This window comes from Triplophysa dalaica, chromosome 11, assembly GCF_015846415.1.
Source record: "Triplophysa dalaica isolate WHDGS20190420 chromosome 11, ASM1584641v1, whole genome shotgun sequence".
NCBI lineage: Eukaryota > Metazoa > Chordata > Actinopteri > Cypriniformes > Nemacheilidae > Triplophysa > Triplophysa dalaica.
This window is the reverse complement of record NC_079552.1, coordinates 3,044,620-3,070,151: the sequence shown is the minus strand read 5'-3', so window position 1 is coordinate 3,070,151 and position 25,532 is coordinate 3,044,620. Positions and strand designations below refer to the sequence as shown.

The window sequence follows — 25,532 nt, the reverse complement described above, 5'->3', positions numbered from 1 at the left end:
AGATATTTAAAGTCTTGTAGTGTATTACAGCTGTCAGCACAATTGCTTTGGAACACGATCTTCCAAATATGGAAAGAGGCGTTACATTCTATTCATATGCTTGCATTATTTGATCAATCACTACGCACTGGTAAACTAGCCAATCATAGCACGCCTCGCTTTGCACAGCGATGAGCTTTGTAAGAGAGGCGGGGCTAAGATAAGATACAAACATGCACGGTATGTGTAAAATAAAGCGTTTTTGAACCTTAAATCATGTATACACATTGCATTACATCTAAAACAAACGATAATATTCGTTTACGCCGTTTCATAGAACCCCTTTAAATGGACTCTTATAGCGAAACGAGGGACTCTTATGTTGAAGTTCTCCGTGTGTCTGGTTGTGCTGTCTGTGATTCTCTCCGGTCTGGCAGGCAGCAGATGCGCACTCATAAACACAAACATGTCCGAGGTGCCTGACGGTAAGAAGCTGGTTCGGAGCCCGAGCGGACTCCGCATGGTTCCCGAGAACGGAGCCTTCAACAGCCCGTTTGCCCTGGACGAGCCGCAGTGGGTTCCGGATAAAGAGGTAATAAAATCGTATCGCATATGATGGTCCTGTGGTTGGTCTCTATGTTTGGGCGTTGTTTGCTCGAGCCATCAGCAATTCTTTTCGAGTTTCTCAAGTTGTTGTTAAATCAAACTTCTGTTAAGGCGAACAAGCTTATACAAAAATTAAAGCATTTTGCTCATGTTTATAGAGTGAATGTTTAAGTTGACGTCACTTAATGTGAGTTAAAGCTGTTCACATTGCGTTTAAATCTTGATCTTCACGAACTTCTCACCAGGGAATGATAATTTGCAGCCAATCCTTTTGGGTGACTGTCAAATGACCATGCCACGCCCTCTCATGCATAATGAAGAAAATAGGCAAAAATATGCAACTCAACCACTTTGCATTTAAAGTAGTAATAAACTAAAGACGAAAGTACGTGTCTTAGTATTTCCTTCCATTGCATTGTGACAAATAATTCAGAAGAAAAGTTATTTTTCTGGTCCTATGCATGTTAGTGTCAATGATGCTTTACATGATCATGAAGGTAGTTGAACGATTAGATGTAACTTTTCTTCAATTATCCGTTCATATCCTCTAGAAAATATATTTTAAAACAGCGTGTATTGTAATGTTTATGTTGGTGCAGTGCCTTGCCCCAAGTGTATTGCAGAAATTAAATTTTTGTTTTTTTTATTAATTTTTTTGCAAACAGCGAGATGAGTCAAAATGATAGCGTATGTAAATATGGAGGAAAAGATCTTTATGATGCTGTACCGTATTAGGTTATAAAACTGATGACATACAGGGCAATATTAATGAGAACATGTATCAGGTTCTCAGACCCCAACTGAAACTCAAACTTTGTTACTCTTGCTATTATTGGCACTGTCGGTCCTTAAAACATTTTGGCCTTGATTATTTAGCTGCATAGCCCAGATATGAGATCTAAACTGGGCTTGTCTCTAAGGCGTTCTGCCACACTTTCTAAATGAAACTTTATTGACTTGTTCAGTTATGTGCCCTTATGTGTGTGTTTTAAAGGGTATTCAAAGTCAATTCCTTATCCTTTATTTTCTAGTGCCCGAGATGCATGCAGTGTGATGCCAAGTTTGACTTCATCACCAGAAAGGTAAGCAGAGATCTTTACCCAATGTGTCGGGTAGTATTAGTGTAAAAAAATGAAGCTTGCGTCTTGTGCTGTTTCAACAGTATGTTGAAGTTTTGCAATTTCCCTTGACTTCCCTTTTAGCTTCCTTTTAATCCTCTTCTCCTTCTTTCTCTGTGAACTGTGTGTGAAGCGCTTATGTGGTTGTGCTCATGTGGTGGATGTAAGTTGAGACTCATGAGTGTTACCTCTGTCCATCAGCATCACTGTCGGCGCTGCGGCCGGTGTTTCTGTGATAAGTGCTGCAGTCAGAAAGTGGCTCTTCCCAGGATGTGTTTCGTGGATCCGGTGAGACAGTGTAGCGAATGCAGCCTCATCTCGCAGAAAGAGGTGGAGTTTTACGACAAACAGCTTAAAGTGCTCACTGCCGGTAGGGTTCGACAAGCACGTGATGAAACTTGAGTGTATTGACACACGTACACCTTCTATTTCATTCACTAACTCACTGTTAGTTGCTTATACAACCTTTGAGATAATAAAGGCCATGAAGACTGTGTGTGTTATATAAGGCCTCTCCAGCGTGCACTGTCTTAATGAATAAACCTTTACCTGAGGTTCTGCTTTACTACTGAAGAATTATGTGGTGACCGGCTTTGTGTGAGTGTGTGTGTGTGTGTGCTTGGGAAGGTTGTATGTAACTATGTTCAGTGAAGCTTTACAATAAGGTCTCATTCACATTAGACAAACTGACAATGACGGATTTATATTTTTCAAACATTTATGTATTTATTATGGTTAAAGGGATGCTTCATCCAAAAATGAAAACCATCGAGTTGTTCCAAATCTGTATACATCTCTTTGTTCTGACAAACCCAGAGAAAGATATTTGGAAGAATGCTTATAACCAAACAGATCTTGCCCCACATGGAATCCCATAGTAGGAAAAAAGACAGTATATATTTTTTGTTCTGTTAAACACAATAGAAGACATTTTAAAGAATGTAGCAAACAGTTCTGGGGCACTTTTGACTACCATTATATTTTTTCCTACTATGGGAGTCAATATCTGTCTGGTTACAAGCATTCTTCCAAATATCTTTCTCTTTGTTCGTCAGAACAAAGACATTTATACAGATTTTGGAACAACTCGAAGGTGAGTGAATGATGACAGAATTTTCAGTTTTGGCGTGAAGTGTCCATTCAAAAGCAATACACTTGGTCATCTTTTTATGTAACTTCATTAGTTCATAACTATTGACTACTAAAATGTATTTGTAACTAAATAAATAACATGTATTTAGATAAATAAATGTTCTAGACATGAAGTTTGTTGTTAGTTGATGTCTAATGTGAGCAAATGGAACCTTATTGTACGGTGTTATTTTATGTTCTGCAAAATTCTGCGTTTAAGCAAGAAGCAATTATCATCAGATTTAAAACCACTTGTGTATTGCAGGATCAGCTAAAATGATTCGCTGCGAGTCACATGCTCCACTATTTTGTTCGGCATAAGTTTCTGTTCTTCATTAAGTAACTAATAAAGCTTTGTAGGGATGATCTATGACACACCAGGCAATGCTTATCTGGGTCACGGGCGAAGCAGCGTTACCAAACTCAAATCCTCTCCTGTCGCTTTTTTTGGTGCATTGCAGGTGGAACGTTCCTGGTCAAAGTGGATTCCTCTGAGAAATCAGAGACCACGGTCTGTCGCTTGTCCAATAATCAAAGGTACGCAAAGAAACACGATGTGACGCTGAATGTGATGTACCGTAAATGCACCATTCCCTTGTTTTCTCAGATATCTCTTCTTAGATGGCGACAGTCATTTCGAGGTGGAGCTGTCTCGCATTTCCAGCATGCAGGTGTTGACCGACAGTCCGACCTCAGGAGGTGAGCCTTTAAAGGTCCAGTCAGTTAAATCAAGCGGCAAGGTTGCAAATTGCAACCAACCGCTCACTCCACAGCCCCCCCCCCTTTCGAAACACTACGACGGCTGATACAACATTGCGAATTACATGCAAGGGGACCTGCGGTGTATGTAGATAGAAATAGCTCATTCTAAGGTAATAAAAACATACTGTGTAAGCTCTTTATACACCTCTGAAAGCTATGTAGATTATATAATAGATCATCCCAAAAATGACACACTGGACCTTTAAGTAAAGAGATCTTATTAGATGTTTCCTTGCTACGGATTGCTACGTGCATTGCTACGTTTCATTGCTATTGATTTCTGTGACTGTGCGGCAGAGCCTAACAAAATGTTATGATGTTTAGAGGAGCTGAAACCTTTTAAAGTCCAGCAGTGATCTTGGCACGTTTGCACTTAAAACTGACCACAGTTTTGTGTTTTTTTCAGACGGCAGTATTGGGAATGTGCAAAACTACATATGTCCAAAACCAAGTAGTATTTGGGAATTTGTAATCAAATGCCCCTTAAATCATCGCTGATAAAGTACTGTTGGTAAAAAAATCTAGACAAACACAAATGGACTGCTCTGTCAGACTAGTCAACCGTCTGAGAGAAGTCTTATTAGAGGGCCGTTTGCGTGAATAAGGCAAGCTGCATTTATCACAATGTGATGACTTATAATGGACTCCTGATGGATCCAAGAAGCCATGCTGTAACTTCCTGTGGTACTGATCAATAGACTTCTACTGCCATTTTGTTGCACAAGAATATGAGGATTCAGCATGAATCTGATAGATGTAATATGTGTATTATTTGAAAGCTTGAGGAGGTTTGATGGTTTATATTTCTGATGTTCTTCTTTCTTGTTTCTGTTTTAACTCAATTCTGATGGCTGTTAACGTTCTAGTTTAATACTGAGCAAACATGACTCTATACAGCTGGAATACTGGCCTCAAGATGTATTTGAGCACATGCTTGAATATTTTGTTATGAAATGCAATGACATTAAAGGCTTCACCCCAAAATAACAATTCTGTCATTTACTCACCCTCGAGTTGTTCAAGATCTGTATAAATGTCTTTGTTTAGATGAACACATAGATATGTATTTGGACGAAGGCTTGTAAGCAAACAGTTCTTGCACTGCAAAAGAAATCCAGTAAAAAAAGGATAAAGTACTGGCATACAATGACCAGTATATTTCCCTTTATTTTACAGACATTTCCGTTAATGCTAAAATGTAATTTAATGCAGGGCAAAATTTTAAATACAGGGAAAATAAATATGGAAAATTCCTTCATATTAATATTGTATATTGTGCCCTATTTTTACAGATTTTTTTAGTCTAGTCACTATTGACAAGCATTGTAGGAAAAACAACAAGGGTAGTCAAAAGTGCCCCAGAACTGTTTGTGTTCAACAAAAATAAATCATTAAGTCATTTTTCCTACTATTCAATGGTGGCCAAGAACTGTTTGGCATTCTTCCCAATATTTTCTTCTGTGTTCATCAGAACAAAGATATTTATACAGATTTGGAACAACTGAAGGTGAGTAAATCATGACAGAATCTTCATTGTCGGTGGTGAACTGTTCCTAAATGTTTTTGAAGCCACTCTGTTCATCCATTTATGAATACATACACCTTAACTTTAAATGAACACTTATCTGTCTGTCTTATTTTTATCTTCTCTATTCTTACTCTTTTCTTGTGCATTAAGAGAAAGATATATGCTCTTACACCAGTTTGCTGGACAGTCATTTATCTGAAGGTCAGCGTCACTTTTCCTCTCTGTGTATCTCCCATTCGATTTCCGGTGTGCTTGTCATTTCAGTATTTTTCCTTGTTTATCAGTATCATGCATATATAGGAAGTTAGCTACCCGGCATGCACTCATTACCCGTGTGAACTTTACGATCTCATTAAAGGCTGCATGTGCCCTGTTGTGCCGTTGAGTTGGTTCCTCAGTTGATGTTCAGAACATTGTGTTGTTCATTAACTGCATATTTTTCTTCGATGCAGTTTGTGCTTGCTATAAACCTGATTCTCTATTTTGTGTAAATTGGACAAATTTATAATTTTAAATGTGAGTGATAGGTTGAGTGAATGGATAGCCATGGTGGATTTCCCCTCATCCACGTTGGCATTTGCAAAATCAAGCATCGTGTCTGTTCACTTCAATAGTCGCAATAGATATTCATCCATCCGTCCATCCATCCATCCAAATATATCCTATGATGTTGCGACTCTACCACTGACCTTTGACCTGTTATAGGGGGTTCCCTCCGTGCCAGCGGTATGGTACTACAGTACAAGCCCCCAGGATCTCAGGACCCTCAGGAGCTCCACATGGAGACGGCTGATGACAAGCGTGTCGCGTCCGCCTGGCTCGCAGCCATGCACAAAGTAGGTTGCATTGAATGTGTGCATTGTGCCATTTTTATCCAATTATTTCAATGTATTTGCTTCATTTCAAGACAAATAATACATTTTCAAGATAATTTGAAATATTGGCCAGTTTTAATCTTCACTGTGCTTTCCGATGCGATGTATTGAATTTCATGACACATGTGTCGTTTACTCATTTGTTGTGCGTTTTTCATCCACAGGCTGCCAAATTGTTGTATGAGTCGAGGGACCAATGAAATGACACGATAAAGCACAACGCTGGACACAGAGAGGCACGGACCGAACAAAAGGAAGGAGAGAACATGGCAAAACCAAGTATTGTGTTATTCAGTCTTACATGTACTCTTAAGATGCTTGTTAGATTTCTATTCAATCCTTTGCTTCTGCTCCCGGTCAAGACAGACCTGATTTACTACAACTGTCTGCGCCAAAGGGAGGACCAAGTTTTCCGATGATTCACGTGCAATATGGACATGTATGATAATATATATAAACGCGCCATTTAACAGATGCTTTAAGTGTAGTCTCACGTAACAAAGTTTTGTAAACAAAATATATTTTGTCAGATATTCTTATTTTAACACAAAATGCTGTGTATCGACTTTTTACTGCCCAAGTATTTACAATATGTCGTGCTTTTGTTTTCTTAACATGTTAAAAACACTTTTGAAATTGTTTCCTACACTACAGAAAGATGTTTCAGGTTATCATTTGTTAGTACCGTGTCTGAGTCTGCAGGGCAAGATTTCCCTTTTTTAGAAAACTGAAATTAGGGGCAGCCAAATTGCCTGGATGCATTTAATCTCGTTCTGGGTAATCTGGTCATGTTTGCTAATTTTTCATTTTTCAATGTACACCAAATAAACATATTGAATCCACATCTTGCCTGTTTATGCCTGAAGTCATTTGTTCTCAGAAACACCAGCATATTTCTTATACTAGATTTGTATTTGATAAACCTATTGACTTTTTAAAGTGCAAAAATCTATTGATTAAAGATTTCGAATTCAAATGCTTTAATTTGTTGATAATTGTTTGACAGTTAGATAGAAAATCGATCAGAACAGACTTTAATAAAAAATAGACCAAATATATTAAAAGTAATACATTTTCTGCAAATACATGCACAAAAATACTGATAAATAAGAACATGTTTTAATTTCAGTTTAGTTTTTTGTATTAGTTTTTAAATGAACCAACAGATGAACATTATGGTGTGCTTGTTATTGCAGACAATACTTTGGAGCTTTGATGCTCGAGTTTGGGATGATTTGAGCGGTTTATGGATGTCAATTCTATGACTCTCTACGGTCCCCCTCCGCGCTTATTGAGTTTGTCTACATGATATAAACACTAAATCACTGATTATGAGATAGTCTTGCCATGATAATTTTAACACCAGTGAGGTTTTGGGGGTGTAAAATAGGATTTTATTTAGATGTAGGTGTGGAAATTTCTTCGAAGGACCAGAATTGGGGAAGAGAGTCATCCATTTGGAGGGATTGATTTAAACATATAAAGTTTTAGACTGTGAGAAGGAAGTTTTTCAAATGAGCTTTCAATATGTTGTTATTATGTCCTGCCTTCATTCATTGTTTAGTTGAATTCCATTAAGGACACAGCCAATGTATCACACCAACTGCAAAATTAAATGCTTTAACAGAGGTATAAAGGGCAAACTAAAATCTTATTATGCATTCTATGTACTGCACCGTATTCTTGACATAAAACATGGTGTACCATCAGATTATTTTTTATCTAAAACTTTTATCTCAAATCCAGTTGCCAGTTTTAAAATGGACAGTAGAGGAGAGTCTAGCTCCATGAAAAATCCAGCAGTGCGCAGTAAGAGTTTTAGGTCTCTCTGCCGCCCTCTTGAGGATTATTGAGGGATTACATAGACAAACCTCAATGGTAAAAAACACACAAACTATCCTATAAAATGGATTTAAACACTTATCTTCAAATATCTACCAGTTTTCCTAACGTCACATTTCCAGCAACTGGAACAAACTCTGTAAATTTAATTTCTACATTAACATTTGAGTAAACAAGTATACAGATACTACAACAAAACAACGACCCACATTCAAAGCAGAGTCGTAACGTTTTCAAAATGAATGTGTGAATTAGAGCACAACTAAGGACAGTCAACTTTGTTGTTTAAATCGAGGAAAGTTTGACATTTTTATCAAATGTCAAGGTTTGGTTAGGTTGTGGAACACCAAATCCAAGATCAGTGTTTATTAATGATTGTAAACATCATCTGTCTCTCTTTTTTTCATTTTGATGTGTATGCTTACATGTACAGCATTTAATGCTTTTATAATTAGTCAAAGTATCAGTACTTTAAGCTACCCTCGTTCTACCATTATTCATTCATCCCTCTGACCCTCTCTCTCTCTCTCTACATTTGGCCCTTTGTTGCTCAAGGGATCTTATTAGCAAACACAGTTTTATAGCTCCTATTAAAACCATTGTGACCTCTCATTATCGCTAGATTCCTGGGGTGAAGCCTTGGCTTAATGTTAAACCAAGAAGTTAAACAAACACACATATAAACGCACAAGAACTTTAAGCCAGCAACTTGTGTATAACCACAAACAACAGAGATCACACATTGTCTTCTCTATCTATAGTTCCTGAAGAGCTTCAAGGATGAATATTGACGTAACCTAATGATTTAACATTTGACTTTTTGTGCCATTATGGAAATGTACTTTTTTAAATCAGCCACACTATTGATTAAAGGAACAGTCCTCCCAGTCATTCTGTCATCATTTATTCGTCCTCATGTCATTCAAATACTTTATGTTCTGTGTTCCCACAACTGATGTCGTTTGGTTACCAACGGTCTTATATCTTGTCAATATCGGTCAATATCTTGTGTTCTGCAGCAGAAAGTGACGACGTGAGGATGATGATGAAAGTATACGTTTTTCATCAGTATGTGCGTTTCCTGGAAATCAAACTGAATTAAAACAACGTCAGGTTACTCGCATATAAATGCACCGTGTCTTTAAAATCTTGTTTGTAGTGAACATGTGCATCAGATATATGCGTCGGGTGTGAAAGGGCCTTTAGGACAGATCTAATAGGCTGACTGTGCACTAAATCTACTTAACAGCCTTTCCTCTCATTACTTTAAACACATCCAGTCCACATTTCTTCCCTAATCTGGCTTTCTGCAGGTACTGCTGTATTGTTTATAGACATAATTCCTTGTCTTCTAGGAAGAAATAAACGAAATTGATGGCGAAAGGCCACCAAGGCCCCCCACCTCTGCACGGCGAGGGAGGACGGCTATCCCGCGCCTCTCATCTTGATGTATATTGCCTCTGCTTCAAATAAGCGCCTGGGTGATGTTTTATCTCCTGGAAATGTTCCATAATTCATCATTATCAGATCCAATTATGGGCAGCAAAGCACAATGCAATATCCCTCTACCTAAGACAGAGCAAATAAACAACCTATCAAGCCATCGCATTCTCTTTCCATTCCCCATTCTCTCTCTCTCGCTCTCTCGGTCTCTGTGCTCCTCTCTCGCTCGGCTCTGCGCTCTAGTTAATAAATGTAATTAAATTAAGGCATGAAACGCATTCATAACGGGAGTTTATTGGTAATTACTGCAAGCAATATTCAATCTGTGTGCAATAAAGTCGAACCCATGAAGACTTAATTAGACACAAGTGTCTATTTACAAGCAGGCATTTTAGGGGTTAGAGGGCCGCCCACCCTGTCGCACGAGGATTTCGTGATTGTGGAATTATTAGGAACAAGATAAAGATGAGATGCAAGGATCCGTGCAGTAGATATATATACTGTTGGGCCTCGATGAAGGATTACATGTTTGTTTAGACCCTGAAGTGGTTTCCCCGAAGACTAGTTTCTTTCCACATCTGCAAGCAAGCGTAGTATTTTTTCAAGAAGTTTTTTATGATGTTTTTTTCAATTATTGTTCAACACTACCATTCTTTTGCAGCAAAGCCCTGCCAGTGTTTGATTTTAAATGATCGAGTCGTGTAATTTGGTTATCGTCTGTCCACCACCTACCTTTTTAACTAACACGACATTATCTCAGCGGTGTAGGATGATGATAAAAGATGTTTATCATTTTTTAAAAGCACTCGCTGATTATAATGAGTCTAATGACAGTGATTGTTCCCTGTTTAATGGCTCTCCCCTGTTGTTTTTCATCTTCTCTGTCTAGGCGTTCATTATGAATTCCTTACGGCAGTCTAGCCAATCCACAAATCATGTCCTGTTTGTGTCCTGCTCTATTTTCACTCTGCCGGAAGTTAAGATGGCGAGAGACTTTTATACAGAGGCAAAGTAATATTGCCCGACGACATTTATTCTCTGAAAGAGAGTGATTATAGCAGTGTACAGGTCACGTTTTTCTCTCCGGATACAATATTTGTGCATTGTGATTATGTCCGCCTTCTCTTTCAAATCTTCATTATGCGAAAATATGTCTTGTTTTTCTTTATAAGGATATGTTTCATGTTTTTGTGAAATGCTTTCAACAGGTGATTTTGCAGGGTTAAACGCTGGATATAAGGCATGGAGACTGTAACCATAGAAACAGGGTCTTTAAATGATCAATCATCAAAATCATTTACTTATTCCTAGCCTGACTTTCATTTTGGTACAGAGCACAATGAAGATATTTTGAAGAATGTTGATAACCAAACAACACTTGACTCCTTTGACTTCCATATGCACCACGTTTCTCAAAATATCTTCTTTTGTGTTCCACTGAAAAAAGAGTCATATACAGGTTTTGAATAAGGTGTGAATAAATGATGACATCATTTTTATTTTCGGGTAAATTCTTATATTCTGAAAAATATATATATAACGGGATGTGCTGTTGCTCTACATATTCTTCAGCCAGTACTATAGCATTTTTATAACTACAGAGAGTCATTGTAGTTTTTCCATATTGCATGATCAAATCTCCCAAAAGTCCCTTACTGTTAGTCTACCTGTCCATCAAACTCAGTTTACAGTATCAATCAGTAAATACATGTCAATTTATGAACTGTCAGGCAACCACAACAAACACCTTTTCCGTCTTGTGACTACTTGAGACTTATGTATATACAGTAACTCCAAAACTTCAAATCTCTTTATAGAGATAAGTCTAAAAGTTGCACAAGGCATTAAACCTTCAGAATTTGAACTGTTTTGAACTTCTATAGGGCAGACTTTTTATCAAATTAACTTTCAAAGTTTCCTCATTTAGTTCTTGTTTAGATGTGGTACGTTTAGGCTTTCATCTTATGTTTTGCCAGTTGTTCCTTTCAGCAGAATGTCATACTTAAATTGGCGTACTTGAATAACAAACATATTTTCATGCATTGTGTGGACTTCCCATAGCTATAATAACTTTTATACTGTTCAAACTCCTTACCCCTAAACCTAAGGGCTTGTTCACACAGGAACGATGATTGCGCAAGCGTTTATTGTCGACATTTAACGGCTCGTGACTAAACAAAGAGCGCAAATTTGAGTGTGCACACCGACACGTAAAAAACGTCAGGCGTAAAAGCGTCATTTTTGTTTAAACGCCTCGGGTTTGTTTTTTGGTAACGCGTCGCGTTAAAGACTTGCCGACCAATGTGACCGGGGCTTTTGTTCAAGTGCTTGGAGCTGCTGAAGTTACGGTGAAACATGACTTGCTGGTGCTCAAGCGCAAAACGGTCTTGTCGAGCACTCATTGACGAAGAGGTAGACCGCTGAATTCTTCTTCTGTGTGACAAGCGAGTGTCAGAAGCATTAAGTTGCACAGCGCCGCGTGGTGAACCGGGGTGTTACTGTCTTTCATTAAGCGCTGCTATATCAGGGAGTGAATTTTCATTTTCTTTGCATGATTTTTTCGTTTGGGTATGAACACCGAAAAATGTTGGCGATAAGCGCGTGCGATTATCGTCCCGGTGTGTACGAGCTTTAACACAACCACAAACCTTTTTCCATTTTTCCATTGTGGCTTTAATCTTTAACCATCCAGGTGGTGACACTGGTCCCCACGATGTATAGAAACCCGTAGACACGCACACAAACACTTTCTGGATCGAAAGTCTGTGTTGACGCAAAAGCCCATCATCAACTCAAATACAAAAGCACGAGCATCTCCTGGGAGAACTCCATCACTGTCAGCATCATCTAAAAAACACACACTTTCTCTCTTCAGTCTTTTTGATGCAAGAGGAAGAGCTGCTTGTCACTCATCAATCATTGGGGAGGTAAGAAAGAGGTTAATCCGTGATCCAACAAATTTTAGACCTTTTGTATATTATATAAACTAAAAAACTGTTTACTGTTTTACGTGCCTCAAACAGAACCGAACGCTATCTTGTGGCCAGCCAACCTTCGTTCTGTTTTCCAGCCTCCTGTCCTCAATCTATTTCACAGCCTCTGTCTGAGTCTGAGAGTGACAGCAGAACGCTGAAATGAAGGCGTCTGATCGATTGGCTTAGCGGTGACGCTCATGGTAAATAACAGCAGCTTTAAGCGCCACTGACAGGAACCGGTTTAAAAAGCTATTAGACTTGTTTCCAACTCCTTCTGAAATAATACAATAAAGAGGAGAATGCCAAATGAAATAAGAACCCTGTAATCCAATTTCGGCGCAGATCCAATCGCATTTGTAAAGTCAACGGAGGCTACGTTGATTCGCGTGGCCTCTCTTTCTTTCTCGTGGTCTCTCCGAACCTTCCTTTTAATCTCCCTGAGTGATTCCAGAAGGTTCTGCCCGCAGATTTAGCAGAGACTGGGAATGTGACACGTTCTGACCCCTCTGCTATCTGTGTTTTCCCAAAGGCTCGATATATCCTAATAGATGTTGTGCTTGCACTGAATTACAGGCAATATCACTGCAACTTTTCTTCATTTTGACCACCGTTACAGCGGTTCTGACTGAGGTTGGGTTTCCCTGATCGAATCAGAAGCCTCGGAGAACTGACTCAGATGTGTTTCGAGTGAACACTGCGTGTTATGAGAGGCGTCTAATGGTTGTGTACTGTAACTGTTTAGAATTCATTGCTGTGGGTGCTACACATTAGATGCAATTTAACTTGAATGGGGAAAATGAGTGCGTATTCAGCTGGTTAACAGGAAAATTACAGGCCTAAAGGTTTTTTGCGGCACTTTTAAAGACATTAGCACTTTAACTGTGAAATTGAGTACAGGACTTTGCGAACAGTGGTTTACCGCTGATGTGTATAATTTTGTTTCGACGGTAATATACTACATTATTTCTGAGTTTATAATGTACAAAATCAGATTGAGGTTAGCCATTACAATGCGACTCAGTGGCGTTTGGAGTCTGATCTCGTTTCATTTTTTATTTTATTTTACTAAGTGGCTAGTTTTTACAAATTCATACAATGCATTCAAACGCGTCAACTTAAACTTAGTTAAAAGTTTTCAATTATATTTAGGCTGATATTTTATTTGATTTCAATTTACAAATGTCTTTATGAGTTGTGGTTTTAGTAAACTACTGTATATTAACCTTGTTGATGCGACAGCAGATCATACTAAAACATGCAAACGAAATCACACAAACTTGCCACTTTGTAAAATAAGTACCTGATCTCACAGGAATTCGTAACTATTTTATGAGGTGGCTACGTTTTATGAATTCATACGTTGTGAATCATATAAAAACGTACAATTACTAGAAAAAAGAGACTGAAGTCCCACCCCTAACCCCGATCCTAAACCTTACGTCACTGGCATGAAAGCATATCAAACTACAAAATAGCTCAAATTAGTCACATCGTAAAATAAGTTACGTTTTTGCCGTGAAATTGTGGTTTGGTGTCTTCTACTTATTTTTTTCTTTATTGCACACCGTTTGGAGACACCAATGTCTTGGCAGTATTTGTAGCTATATAACAATTTGCCTTGTGTACGAATTCGATGCGAATTGTGCAGAAGTGTACAATTATTTGAAAAAAGTAATACTAAACCTATTCGTCACTTCCATGAAAGTAGATCACACTTAAACATACAAATGATATTGTACGATAAATACATACTATAAAATGTATGAATTTTAATAAAACTTCTCCAAAAAATTTGTTTTAGACATTAACAAATCATTTGACCACCAAGCAAAAATAACCCAGAAGGATTTAATAATGTGCTTTGGCATTCTTATGTTGCTATCCAGAAAATAGTCTCGGATTTAAGCCGTTGCTATACCGACTGATATCTGCTATTGAGACACACAAAATGTGATAGCCAATCTTCACCTCTTGCTTTCTCTCCATGCCAACAGAGAGCTCTCCAGATGTAATCTGCCAGCCCTCGCAGTTCTCCAGCTATGAGAAAATGCCCCGGTAGAGTCTCTGTAGGCCTCGCGCCGCGAGGAATGCCGGAAATTGGTTTCCGTCCATTGGAAGCTGAGCAATTTACGCGACTTGGTCCCCGGCCCCTCTGAGAAATCGTACTAATTTCACACCTTTTCCGAGCGAGTCGATGCCTTTCTTCAACATGCATCAACGTAACTGTTCTCCATTACACAGGTACTTAAAGAGACAATGCTTTGAATGGAAGGGAGTAAATTAGAGTTGAGAACGAAATAATAAGGCTCTTTGCCGCTCGCTCCCACAGCATTTCTCGAACGTGTCTCTATGAGTCTGATCCAATTTACAGTTACTCTCACCTGGAGACACTTCTGCTGGTCGGAGGAAGAACAGAGACCGTTCACCGCTCGGATGTGTTTTAATAAAAAGATTTCAGGTGTGTTTGGAAATACACTGTGAACTGTTTGCATCAGTATTGAAAGTATTTTTTATTTGTTTTTGGCGTTTCACCCTTAATTGTACAGCTTAGTAATAACAAAGGACAGGACACGAAGTGTGAGAGAGAAGTGTGTGGGTTCGGGAAAGGACCACGAGACGGGAATTGAACTCGGGTCGCCCGATGCGCAACCGTGCCACCTGTTGGAGCACTGCCCACTAGGCTCTCGGCTCCGACCTAAAACTATTTTTAGCAGGGTACCACATTCGTCACCGCCAATTCTTTTAGTTATAAAGTAAAAACATGTGCCATGTTGTTCAAGATGTCATATTTGATCAAACAGATTAGCATCTACTACAAAACGACGCTTTGATCCCATTGATTACCAATTGATGTTTTTCCATGTTTGAATTGCATGTGACTTTAATGAAAAGGATGAGTTTCAAGGGGTCTCAGGATGACTAATAATAAATGGGCATTGAAATACATTTTAAAAACAACTAAATATCAAGATATTACTTATTATTTGTACATTTGTATACTGAATAAAGACCTAATATCAATGTTAATTTCAAGCTCTGAATGTGTTTTATTGGGTTGAAATTTTGGGTTTTACTGAGCAAGAGGTGGACCTTTGAATTTTGTGGAATAAAGTGGGGGGCCTTGGAGTCAAAAAGGTTGAGAACCCCTGCTTTAGTCCCGATTCACATTTGCCGTTTTTTCGAGAAATTTTGGGAAATAGGGGGCGACACGGTCACGGAACTTTTCAGAAAGGCGCAAGCGCACCGCAGGTCATGTGACAAGAACAAACTAGCCAATATAGACATGCTCAATGAAAATGGAGACAAAGATGATTACAGCATAACTATAGTAGCAGAGTTTTTGCAAGGTATTTTCAGTGCAATCCATATATCCTTTGTTTATACATCCTCGTCTCAACGGCTATCGTGGCCCATGGTGGCTTAGCGACAACAGACGCCAAGAGAGCGCAAAGTCTAGGCGCTTTGGAAGAAAAGCAGAACGCAGTGCAACTTGCGTTTTCTGCTCGGTTTTAGTCGCGAAAGGTGAATCATGCCTTAGAGGTTTTTTTGGTGTTTTTTTATGTTGTGGTGAATAACAATAATACTTGTAAAAGTTTAGAAAAAAGTTTAGATTAAAATTGAAAGTGAGCTCTCTGAAATAATCTCTCTGGACTACAATCAGATTTCCAGAGCGAATAACTATCCATCAAAATGTAAATATTCATTACTCACCTGGCACAAAAGAATGTTGCCATGACAGCATAACCATGTGGACTCTCCAAAATCTATTCTTGACAGCCTTGAAAGCCCACAAGTACTGACGCCAAATGAGAGATGCAAGTGGGTAGAATATCACACAGAGCCATCAGTCTGTCTGTGTAAATACCAATGAAAGTTTTTATTCAGTGCGTTCACCTTCCGTGTTCAAATATAAACATTGGTCACCAGTAACATGACCTAGGATTCTTGGACACAAAAGTTCACCTTTATAAAACTCTATACATTTAAATGTGCGACGCGTACACTTTATCTTTAAAAAGAATGTACACTTCAATTCTACTTTTATATAAAATTACTTTGGTATGCTTGACTTATACTAACAGAATAGTGTACTGTATGTGGCTTTTATTCTTCTCAGTTATTCGATTACACATGACTTGTCTTTCTAATATGACTACTTGACTAGTAGTTTGTTAGCTAGTAGTGCTTATTGCTTACTCGTTTTGTACTTTTAAACTTATATGTTTAATCTAGTTAGGAGTGTTGACAAATGTTAGGAGTTTGATCAGCTGTGGGTTTCTGTTCAGTTCTCAAAACTCCTTCAGGCACATTTCAAATAGAAAAGCCAAATTAAATGAGCTGTTTAAAGTGAAAAATGGAAAGCAAAGCTTACAAAATCATTTAAAAATAACAAACGCAGAGGTATGCCCTGACCAAGGTGTATAAGAGAACATAAAGGGAAGGTTGAAGGATGGTGTAGTAATGTCAGTGTTGTTTGGATAACCCTCAAGCTTTACCATATAGACTCTTTACTGGTAGAAGACAAAACCAATGTTGAAATAGAGATTTACGGGAGCATATCTAAGATTGTTTTAATAACATTTAGCCACCTGAGACCAAAACTATCAGACCAAGGAATATTTGACCCAGAAAAAGAAAAATCTTTAATCTTTTTTACCTTATTTTATCTTCTGAAACCAAAAGAAGATATTTTGAAAAATGTTGAAGATAAAACTACTTTGAACCCCTTTGGCTTCAATTGTATGGAGACAAAACCACTAAGACATTTCTCTAAATATCTTCTTTTGTGTTCCACAGACAAAGGAGTCTCTCAACTTGTATTCTCAGAGAGTAAAGCATCACTACTGACTGTAGCGCCCCCTATAGATGTAAACTCAACTGCCTGTTCTGATTCTGTAGATTGACATTTAATGACTGACCAAACTTCACAGCAGGCCATCAAACACAAACCTCTGAAACTCCCGAGGAGATACTTACACCCACAATTGAGATATTAAAGAGATCTCCTGTGATTTTCTTTTTCTTCCTTCGGGTTATTTTCTGTGTCAACCGGATAAACATTTATAGTGATTACGGCATAAACACACCTGCTAAGGTTGAAGTCTCTGATATGAATGTTTGTCAACCGGTTTCTCATAATGATGAATATCTCTGTGCATTCTCTCCCTCCTCTCGAATCGAAATAAGATCCAACCAATAAATTCTGCTTTGAGCCTTTTCATCTGAGGAGGATTTTATCAGACCTGGAGATTTCCATGTCTGACGTCCCATGTGAAGGTTTTGCTTAAATCTGTGCTAAATCTGTATTTAAGTTAGTATACTGGACAGATTTTTATAACTGACATCTAATTTGACTATTTAGAAATGTAGATTATTTTATCCCATGAAATGTCCAGGTGATTCTAAACCTTATTCATGAGGAAATATTCCTGTATCTGATATAGACACCTTTTCTATACTTTAGTATTTCATTTAGGACATGTTTCAAATGATAAGCTGTAAGGTCAATATAGCCTTCAGTGAAATGCTGTACTGATTGAGTCACCTTTTTAAAAGCAGAATCAATTCTGGAGTTCACTTTAGAAATGTATATCTTAAAATAAATATATAATCCTTTACCAGCATGCTCTAAAATGTTTGAATAAAAATATGAATATTACCTTCAAGGTGGTACATTTAAAATAGAGATAATGATGAATACAAGAGAGATAATTCAGTGCTATGGCTGAAAGCCAATTTTGTTTAATAAAATAATTAAAACCATTTTTCACAAAAGGACTGATTACCTAATTTAAACATTATTACATTTATCCAATAAAGATCCGAGGAGAATCTGAAGAGAATTAACAAGCTCTTAAATTCAGTGCGCGCCGCAGACAGAGGAGTTTATTGATTGTAATATTTTAAAGCTGTCCTTTTCGCCCGAACCCTTAGATACTTTAGAAAATATACACACTTTGGAAAGAAAGAGTTTTATGTGCAGCTTAAATTTATTTATATCAAGAATATTTCAGGTTTTAAAACCTAATTACAAGCCACACTGGAAACTTATGATACATGAATAAAGACAAAAGTACATTTTCAAAATAAAGCCCATTAGAGAAAGACACATACATTTCATGTATTCTTTGTGACCCCATTGCTTTAACATGTTCTTAAAGCACTTGTTTCACGTATCCAGATGAATTTTTTAAATCTCCTCTCCGAAACGCGAAGATTTTTTTACACAAAATGTGTGCTATGATTGGCCAGTTAAGCAGTGCGTGGTGATTGGTCGAATACTGCAAGCGTGTGACGGAAATGAAACGTCTCTTACCATATTTGGAACATTCTAAAGCAATTGTACTGACACACTCGATGCTGTTCATTTAACTGAACAAATCATTTTGACTTAATGCCATTTATGACAATTCACATTTTAACGTGATTGCATCATGTAAAACTGACTTAAAATGGTGACTTTTTGGTTTAACACAATGTTTTCAGTTTGAATGAACATGTTTCAATCAAGTTGCTAAAATGCTGAAAAACCTTTCACTTGTTTCATGTTCAGTTAACGTGATTTAAACATGTTGATTCAACATGATGTATTTAAAAATGTTGTCACAACTGCCAGTTCCCATCATGCTTTGCATTTGACTGAATAATGAGCGTAAATATCAGAATAAAGTTTTATTTTATGCTTTTTTAATGAAGATGAGATACGAATGAGACTTATTAATGTTCTGTATTCTGTTTTGTCGGAATTTAATATATATTTTGGTTCTGTTGGTGGTTTTAGCAGGTTACCATTGTGCTGAAGAGTAGAGCATTTGATAGTTTTTTAGAGCTGAAACCATTACATTGATAATGTTAATGCCAGGATCAGTTTATTTCTGGTCTCAGCTCCTGCTTGACATCGTGTCATTGTGCGTTGTTTGATGTTAAAAAAAGTGTTTGTTGTAATAAGGTAGAAGTGAATTAAAAGTGATTCATTCAAGTTGTTCTGATGTGTATAAATCTTGTTGGATTTACTTGACTAATTCATGTTCCCACTACATGAAGTATCTGAGTATACTTCACTCAGGATCTGAGTGTACCTGTTCATTTGATGTTGAGGAAACTTACCACAAACATGTGGAACCACTGTCCCTGATTGAATCATGTTCAACCAAAGAGCAATTTTTTTGAGTGCAGATACACCCACCTTTCTTGAGTATTCATTTGGGCGGTCTTAGTCAAATGATACCATGAACTGACGTAGATTTGTGGGGGTGTGGTGGAGTTCGGTCTGGGTGAGCATTCGCTTTTAGATAGAATGCATTTTTTGTTCCCACACTTTCATGCTTGCAATTTTATGTGTTTTATACATGCATTGGCAACTTGCAGCACCAAAGACACAATGTTTTCTTGCCATATGACCCCTTTAAAAGATCATGTTTTGTGTACCTGAAAGTCATACAGTTTCGGAATGACGTAAAGGTCAATGTCAAGTCGACGATAAAAGTATTTTTATATTTGGGTGGACTTTGTAACTGATATTATACTGTTAGACTAAATTCTTTTGACTCTCTATAGAAAACAGACTCAAACAGTAGCTAATAATATCCGTTCTGCACTGATCTTGTGAAGACCGACTCTTTGAGGAGCGAGGAACCCCGCCACGATCTCTCATTACATCCTCACACCAAAACGCTGATTAAATGCCTTTTTTCGGATTTGAAAGAGCGCACTTCAAAAAAACGAAGAGGCGTCCACACTTCAAACAGGCGCCGAGGATAATTAATCCCGACAAAGTTTTTACACTGCACCTTTTCATCCCGGATCATTAGCGTCTAATTGTATTGTACAAATTACAGCGTGCCGTAATCTTCCACAAAGAGAAGCGAAGACGCTCCGGTAATCTGTTCTTATAACTTTGGCGGCTATGCTAATGCAGTAAAGCTCCGATTGGTATCCGCCGGTCGGGGGATTAAAGCTCTTCCACAACTATTGCCTTCTGATACTGGATGAAAGAAACGTGCGTTTGTTTCGGAGAGGTACAGAGAAACGCAATCCCTCTTCCCGTGATTAATTCAATTGCGGGGAAAACGAGAGGCCTTGGCTAACCCTCCGCGCTGTTTCTGCAGCTGTTTAATTCAGTCGAGTGGAATTGAACAGTAAATACTACTATATGCTCGGCAAATTGGCCAGCGAGGAGCGAGATGAGTTCTGGGTTTGATTTAAAGTGTTTGTGTCTGAGATAGAGCTCGTGTGCTTTGGGGACCGCTGTTCATTAGTACGTTTTCAAAGGGAGGGAGCTAATTGTCGCCCGACCCGAAAACCAAAAGGCGTCCTCCGTGTTCTGCAGTTCCATCGCAACCTTAATGAGTTTCTGTTTGTAATGAGACACTTACTGTGTTTGGAAACGGATTTTCCACGGCCTGCAGATCAATAACGCGGCCAACACTTGATCTCACCTTCTTACTTCACTCTCTTGCTCTTTGGCTTTTTCTGATTCCATCTTATAAATCTAGACGCCGAACCCAAGGGAGACGTTCCACTCCGGCTATTAAGAGTTTACGAGTCTGTTCGAGTTTAAATAACATATATTTAGTCAATAGTTACCCTAATTGTCTGTTTTAGACCAGACAGAAAAAGTGAAGCGATATTTGAGGGTCTTTTGCAGATATCATTAAACTAATGAAGCATTGAACAAACTCTTAAAGGCGTGCAGGTGTTTCTGAAAACATCTTCTTTCATCGACATTAATGTCACGTTTCTTGTTGCCTGACAGACAAAGCATCTGTTCAGACATTTTCCTCCAGAGAGAGTCCACAGCAATGGAGAGGCGGATGAATCGAGACCCTCCCTGTGGAGGCGAGAGATGAGAGAGATCTGTCGGGAGGGTCTCTTTGTTGGACGGGGCTTCTATTTGTAATCACTCTGATATCTCAACAGCTTGGCGTCGTCAAAAGGTCTGCCGTTGTCTGGTTCCTTTCGTTGTCGGTTTCCCCGAAGAGTGTTATTGTTTAGCAATAGGGTAACTCACAGGACATTGAATTTCCTGATTGTCAAAGGATTAATGCTGTGGTCTCTAATGAGCGCTTTTGGACCGGTGTAAGCGCGTCGTCTCTCTCGAGCACAAAGAGCTTGGAAAATGTCACGGGTGGACGGGTCTCATGTTCTGAAAGTCAATTTTCATTTAATTAAAGAGGCCTCGAGTGCAACACGTTATTGCGGTCTGTGGACGAAAAATTACAACCTATGCATTAATGAATGGGGTGAAGAAATGCCACTTCAGATCACATCACCGCTGATATGAGTAGGACTAAAAAAACATTGTGTGGGGAGAACCAGCTTGATCTCATGGGAAAAGGTCTTTATACACCTATCAAGACGTAGTGATGTTATTTATTTTGAACGGCTGTCGGTCAATAGATCCTCCAAACTATAACCTAAGCTATCAAAAAAGTTTGCTTAACAAATTCGACCTATGTCACAACATATCTCAATAGCCGATTTGTCGCAGTATAAAAATGATAAATTATGAAAACACTATACTTATAGCAAAAATAGCATTCATAATAGAAAAAATAAGCGTATGATGATCATGATCAAAAGTGTCAAAACCTGATGCAACACATTAATGTAATAAACGAAACGTTGCTTGCATAATGCTTTATTTTCTCTAACCTTGAACGGCAGTCGATGCAGCAAGAAGCTTTTCAAACCGAAGTGTGTTGTAGTTACAGCAGCCAGGGGGCTAACTGGACCACGCTAACCTTGAGCCCCGCTTTGAACCAACTCAAAAATCAATTTATATAATGTCATCCTGTTCCACAACCCACAGAATAGATGTGAAAAAACGACTCAATCAGAACGTTGAGAGTAAACCTTGAAAGGCCATCATCCTGAGATGTGTTCTGGAAATGTACCGAGTAACGTCAAATGGGCAGGTGGGAAATAGGCAAGTCATTCATAAGTGAAAAAGAAAATGGTAATAAAAGACAGAAGCTGAGGTCTCCAGATGAGGCTGTGCCGGGGTAGATGGCTGAGAGATGAGGAGTGAGCGCATGTTAATATCAACCTGGTGTTCTTCCTCACATTATGAATGAACTTTCTATACTTTGCAGCATTTTATTCAGAGATAATTGAGATTAAAGAGACCTTTTGTTTACAAAAGTTCCCTCTTCCCATGATGCTTTGCTGCAGCGAATGTGTCAGTGGTAGGTTTCCAGCAGGTTCTCCGCTGGTTCACAGCTCTGATTTTTGCAGCGGGTCTACAGACGCATGCTGGGATCATATGGAGCTGTTGGTTCTGCCGGTCTGTGTGCGCTTGTGTGTGAGTCGGGCTAATGCATTTGTAGATGGAAGCTCTGTTCTCTCTGCCACTCACGCTGAGGCACATTTGGATGAATGAAAGGACGGTCAGAGCAGATATGAGTAATGCGGTGTGTTGATGCTGGCATGAAAGGTTTCTAAAAAACACGGTCGACGGGTTGTCTAGATGAGATCCTTTTTTTACGTATTCATCTGTGTACTTTTGCTTTTTTTTATTCTGAGCCGTGACGTTTTCTTTTTACTCTTTGAGTCAGGTATAGAGGGATTACAATAAACTTGTTTTATTTTCCTCCTCAGTGTGGTCCTTCAGTGGACAGAATAATAGGACTCGCCCAGTTCATATGCATTCGCGGAAAAAAGCTTTTTTAAGCCTTTTTTACATTTCACAGTGGTGCAGTAATCCTGCGATACGTTTTATTTAAAAGTATCAATGATGAATGTTATAGCCGGAATATATATGAAGAGCTCTTTTATATACGAAGAGCAATGGCTGCATACGAAGCATTCAGTAATGTCCTCCACATCACCAGATGAATGTGTGAAGATGCTTCTGTTGTAGGTGGCTGGAGGCCAGAAACAATAGTTACTAGTTCCATAGACTAATGCTTTTCTCATCAGCCGGTCCGAGCGCTGATCCGTCCGGACTCTCACGCTGTTCTCATTAACACAGGGTCGTCGGTTTCAACCTCTCTCCATGATTTTGACCTTCAGCGTTCTGACCCGACAACTAACCACCCACCCAATTACAGCGACCCCGGCAGCTGCCAACAGCGCAGTCATCCACAAATGCACATTTCAATTAGATGCCTCGTCCTTCGCTAACCACACTGACGTAGAACAGTGTACAACAATCTATAACAAAACAACACGCACGGCTACAGACTGATTGTCTTAGGAGAAATTAAAAAAGTCAGATCATTTTTGACTTAAGAATAATAATAATAAATGTGGATGGCATAGCTCAGATAACCTGGGGACTAATAAATGAGAAATATTTGATTCTTTGGTATCGTGGCGCAGTTTGAAATGCTATGTTTCTTCAGAAACACAAAAGGAGAAAATAAAACATGTATAAAGGAGAAGTTTTTTGCCATGTATTTAAAGGGATAAAAAATTCTGACATAATTTCTTCACCCTCGTGTAATTTCATACCTGTATAAATGCTGAACACAGAGAAATATATTTGGAAGAATGTTAGCAATTTTCAGTTCTGGAACATCGTAGTCACACATAGTACCGAAATTAAATAGTAGTCCTGTTTGTTTTCCTTAATTATTAAAAATATCAAATGTTTTGTTCAACAGCACAAAATATATAAAATATTTTTTCTTACTATTGTAGTCAATGAGACCCCAGAACTGAAAATGGCTTACGTTCTTCAAAATGTATTTCTTTCTCAGAACAAAGACATACGGGTTTGGAACAGCAAGGTTTGGTGACTAAATGATGACAGAATTTTCAATCTGGGTGATTTATCCCTTTAAATATCCTTTCTGTCTAGTACAGTTTTTACCCCAAAAATATATCATCCAGATATTTCACCTTTAGCTTTTCAGAAATGTACCATAATTCTGTAAATGTTTACGCTAACACGTTCACAAAAAAATGCCGGGTTGTTTTCAACCCGTTGGGTCAAAATGGTACGAACCCAACCCTTTGGGTTCAAAATGAACCTATACTGGGTTGATTTAACTCAAAATGCTTGGTTGTTTTTACCAATTGTTGAGTCAAACATTTCTGGGTTTGTTTAACCCAAAGATTAGGTTTGTTCCTTTTTTTACTCAACACTGGGTTTAAAAATAATGCAAATTTTAGTGTTAAAGGGACAGTCCACCCAAAAATGTTCTTTCGTTATTTACTAACCAATCTCGCCGCAGAACTTTTTTGGTTACCAGCATTCTTCCAAATATCTTTGTTTGTGTTCATCAGATAAAAGATATTTATACAGATTTGTAACAACTTCGACTCAACAATGAGAATTTTCATTTTTGGGTGGACTGTCCCTTTAATTTGATTTAAATGAAGAAGAAAAAAAGTACATGGACATTAATCGATATAGACTATAAATAGTCTTTAGTGCATCCTTTTGAATCTCCTCCAAACATTATATCCACCAACACACACACACAATGTCTGAGTACAGAGATCAAAATGTCACAAAAACAGACATTTTCTTTAAGACTGAGTGAGTTCTGCAGGGATAAACAGACAGAAGTGTCCCGTGTGAGATGGTGCGATGCCGCTGTCTGTGAAAAAGAGCGTCAGAAAGAAGAGATGGAACTGAAAGGTCACAGATATATGAAGCGCCAGAGGAACTCTGAGTACTAGATAAACACAAGCATATTCTGTTTGCCTGAAGACAGACCCATCACAACACAGATGCCGCTCCTTCACGAGCGTGTTACACAAATTATAACATTTATTCATTTACAAATGAGACATCCGTGTTACGGCTAAACATCATCCACATTTCTTCCATTACATTACAGTCAGAGTGGTTGGCAGACAACTTTTGATGTATGTTACAATGTGCAACTCTAGATAGATGTAAAAATGTAAATTCTCAGTAAAAAATCATGTTTTCCTTTCCGTGATGGATTTCCACCGCAGCATTTATCACTTTGATGGCACATCTTTTACATGCACATACATACAGGTGTGTAAGAAATGTCATCAGAGGCGCAGAACCTAGACACGCTACACGTTACTGATATCTGCAGGGAGTGAAATATCAGCTTTACCTGTCACAAATCAAACCAATAAGCCAGAAAGACCAGACGCTCCTGCTGCCCAAAATATCATGTGATTCAGACCTGCAAAACTTTGACTACACGCACACACACACACAAGTTATGACTGCCCAGAGGATCTGGCGTGAATCATCTTTTCATCGTGACTCATGTTGACTATAAAATCCTGAGCTGACGTCACCCACATGTCTGTATTTATATCAGGGGAATCATTCAAACAC

The 25,532-nt window shown here is 38.4% G+C and overlaps 1 protein-coding gene across 3 annotated transcripts; it reads left to right on the top strand.

Annotated features, from left to right (window-relative positions):
* The first annotated feature begins 250 nt into the window (after nt 1-250).
* On the top strand, nt 251-6,843 carry zfyve21 (zinc finger, FYVE domain containing 21). 3 transcript variants are annotated; one of them, XM_056761429.1, is made up of 8 exons: nt 257-571; nt 1,617-1,667; nt 1,905-2,073; nt 3,296-3,371; nt 3,442-3,533; nt 5,275-5,325; nt 5,830-5,960; nt 6,164-6,843. In XM_056761429.1, the coding sequence occupies exons 1-8, from the start codon at nt 359-361 to the stop codon at nt 6,197-6,199; spliced, it is 819 nt and encodes a 272-aa protein (XP_056617407.1). In that variant the 5' UTR covers nt 257-358; the 3' UTR covers nt 6,200-6,843. The 3 variants fall into 3 exon arrangements, with proteins under 3 accessions (XP_056617409.1, XP_056617407.1, XP_056617408.1); XM_056761430.1 differs by lacking the exon at nt 5,275-5,325 and having other exon boundaries at nt 266-571; XM_056761431.1 differs by lacking the exons at nt 5,275-5,325; nt 5,830-5,960; nt 6,164-6,843 and adding an exon at nt 4,003-5,268 and having other exon boundaries at nt 251-571.
* The last annotated feature ends 18,689 nt before the right edge of the window (nt 6,844-25,532 follow it).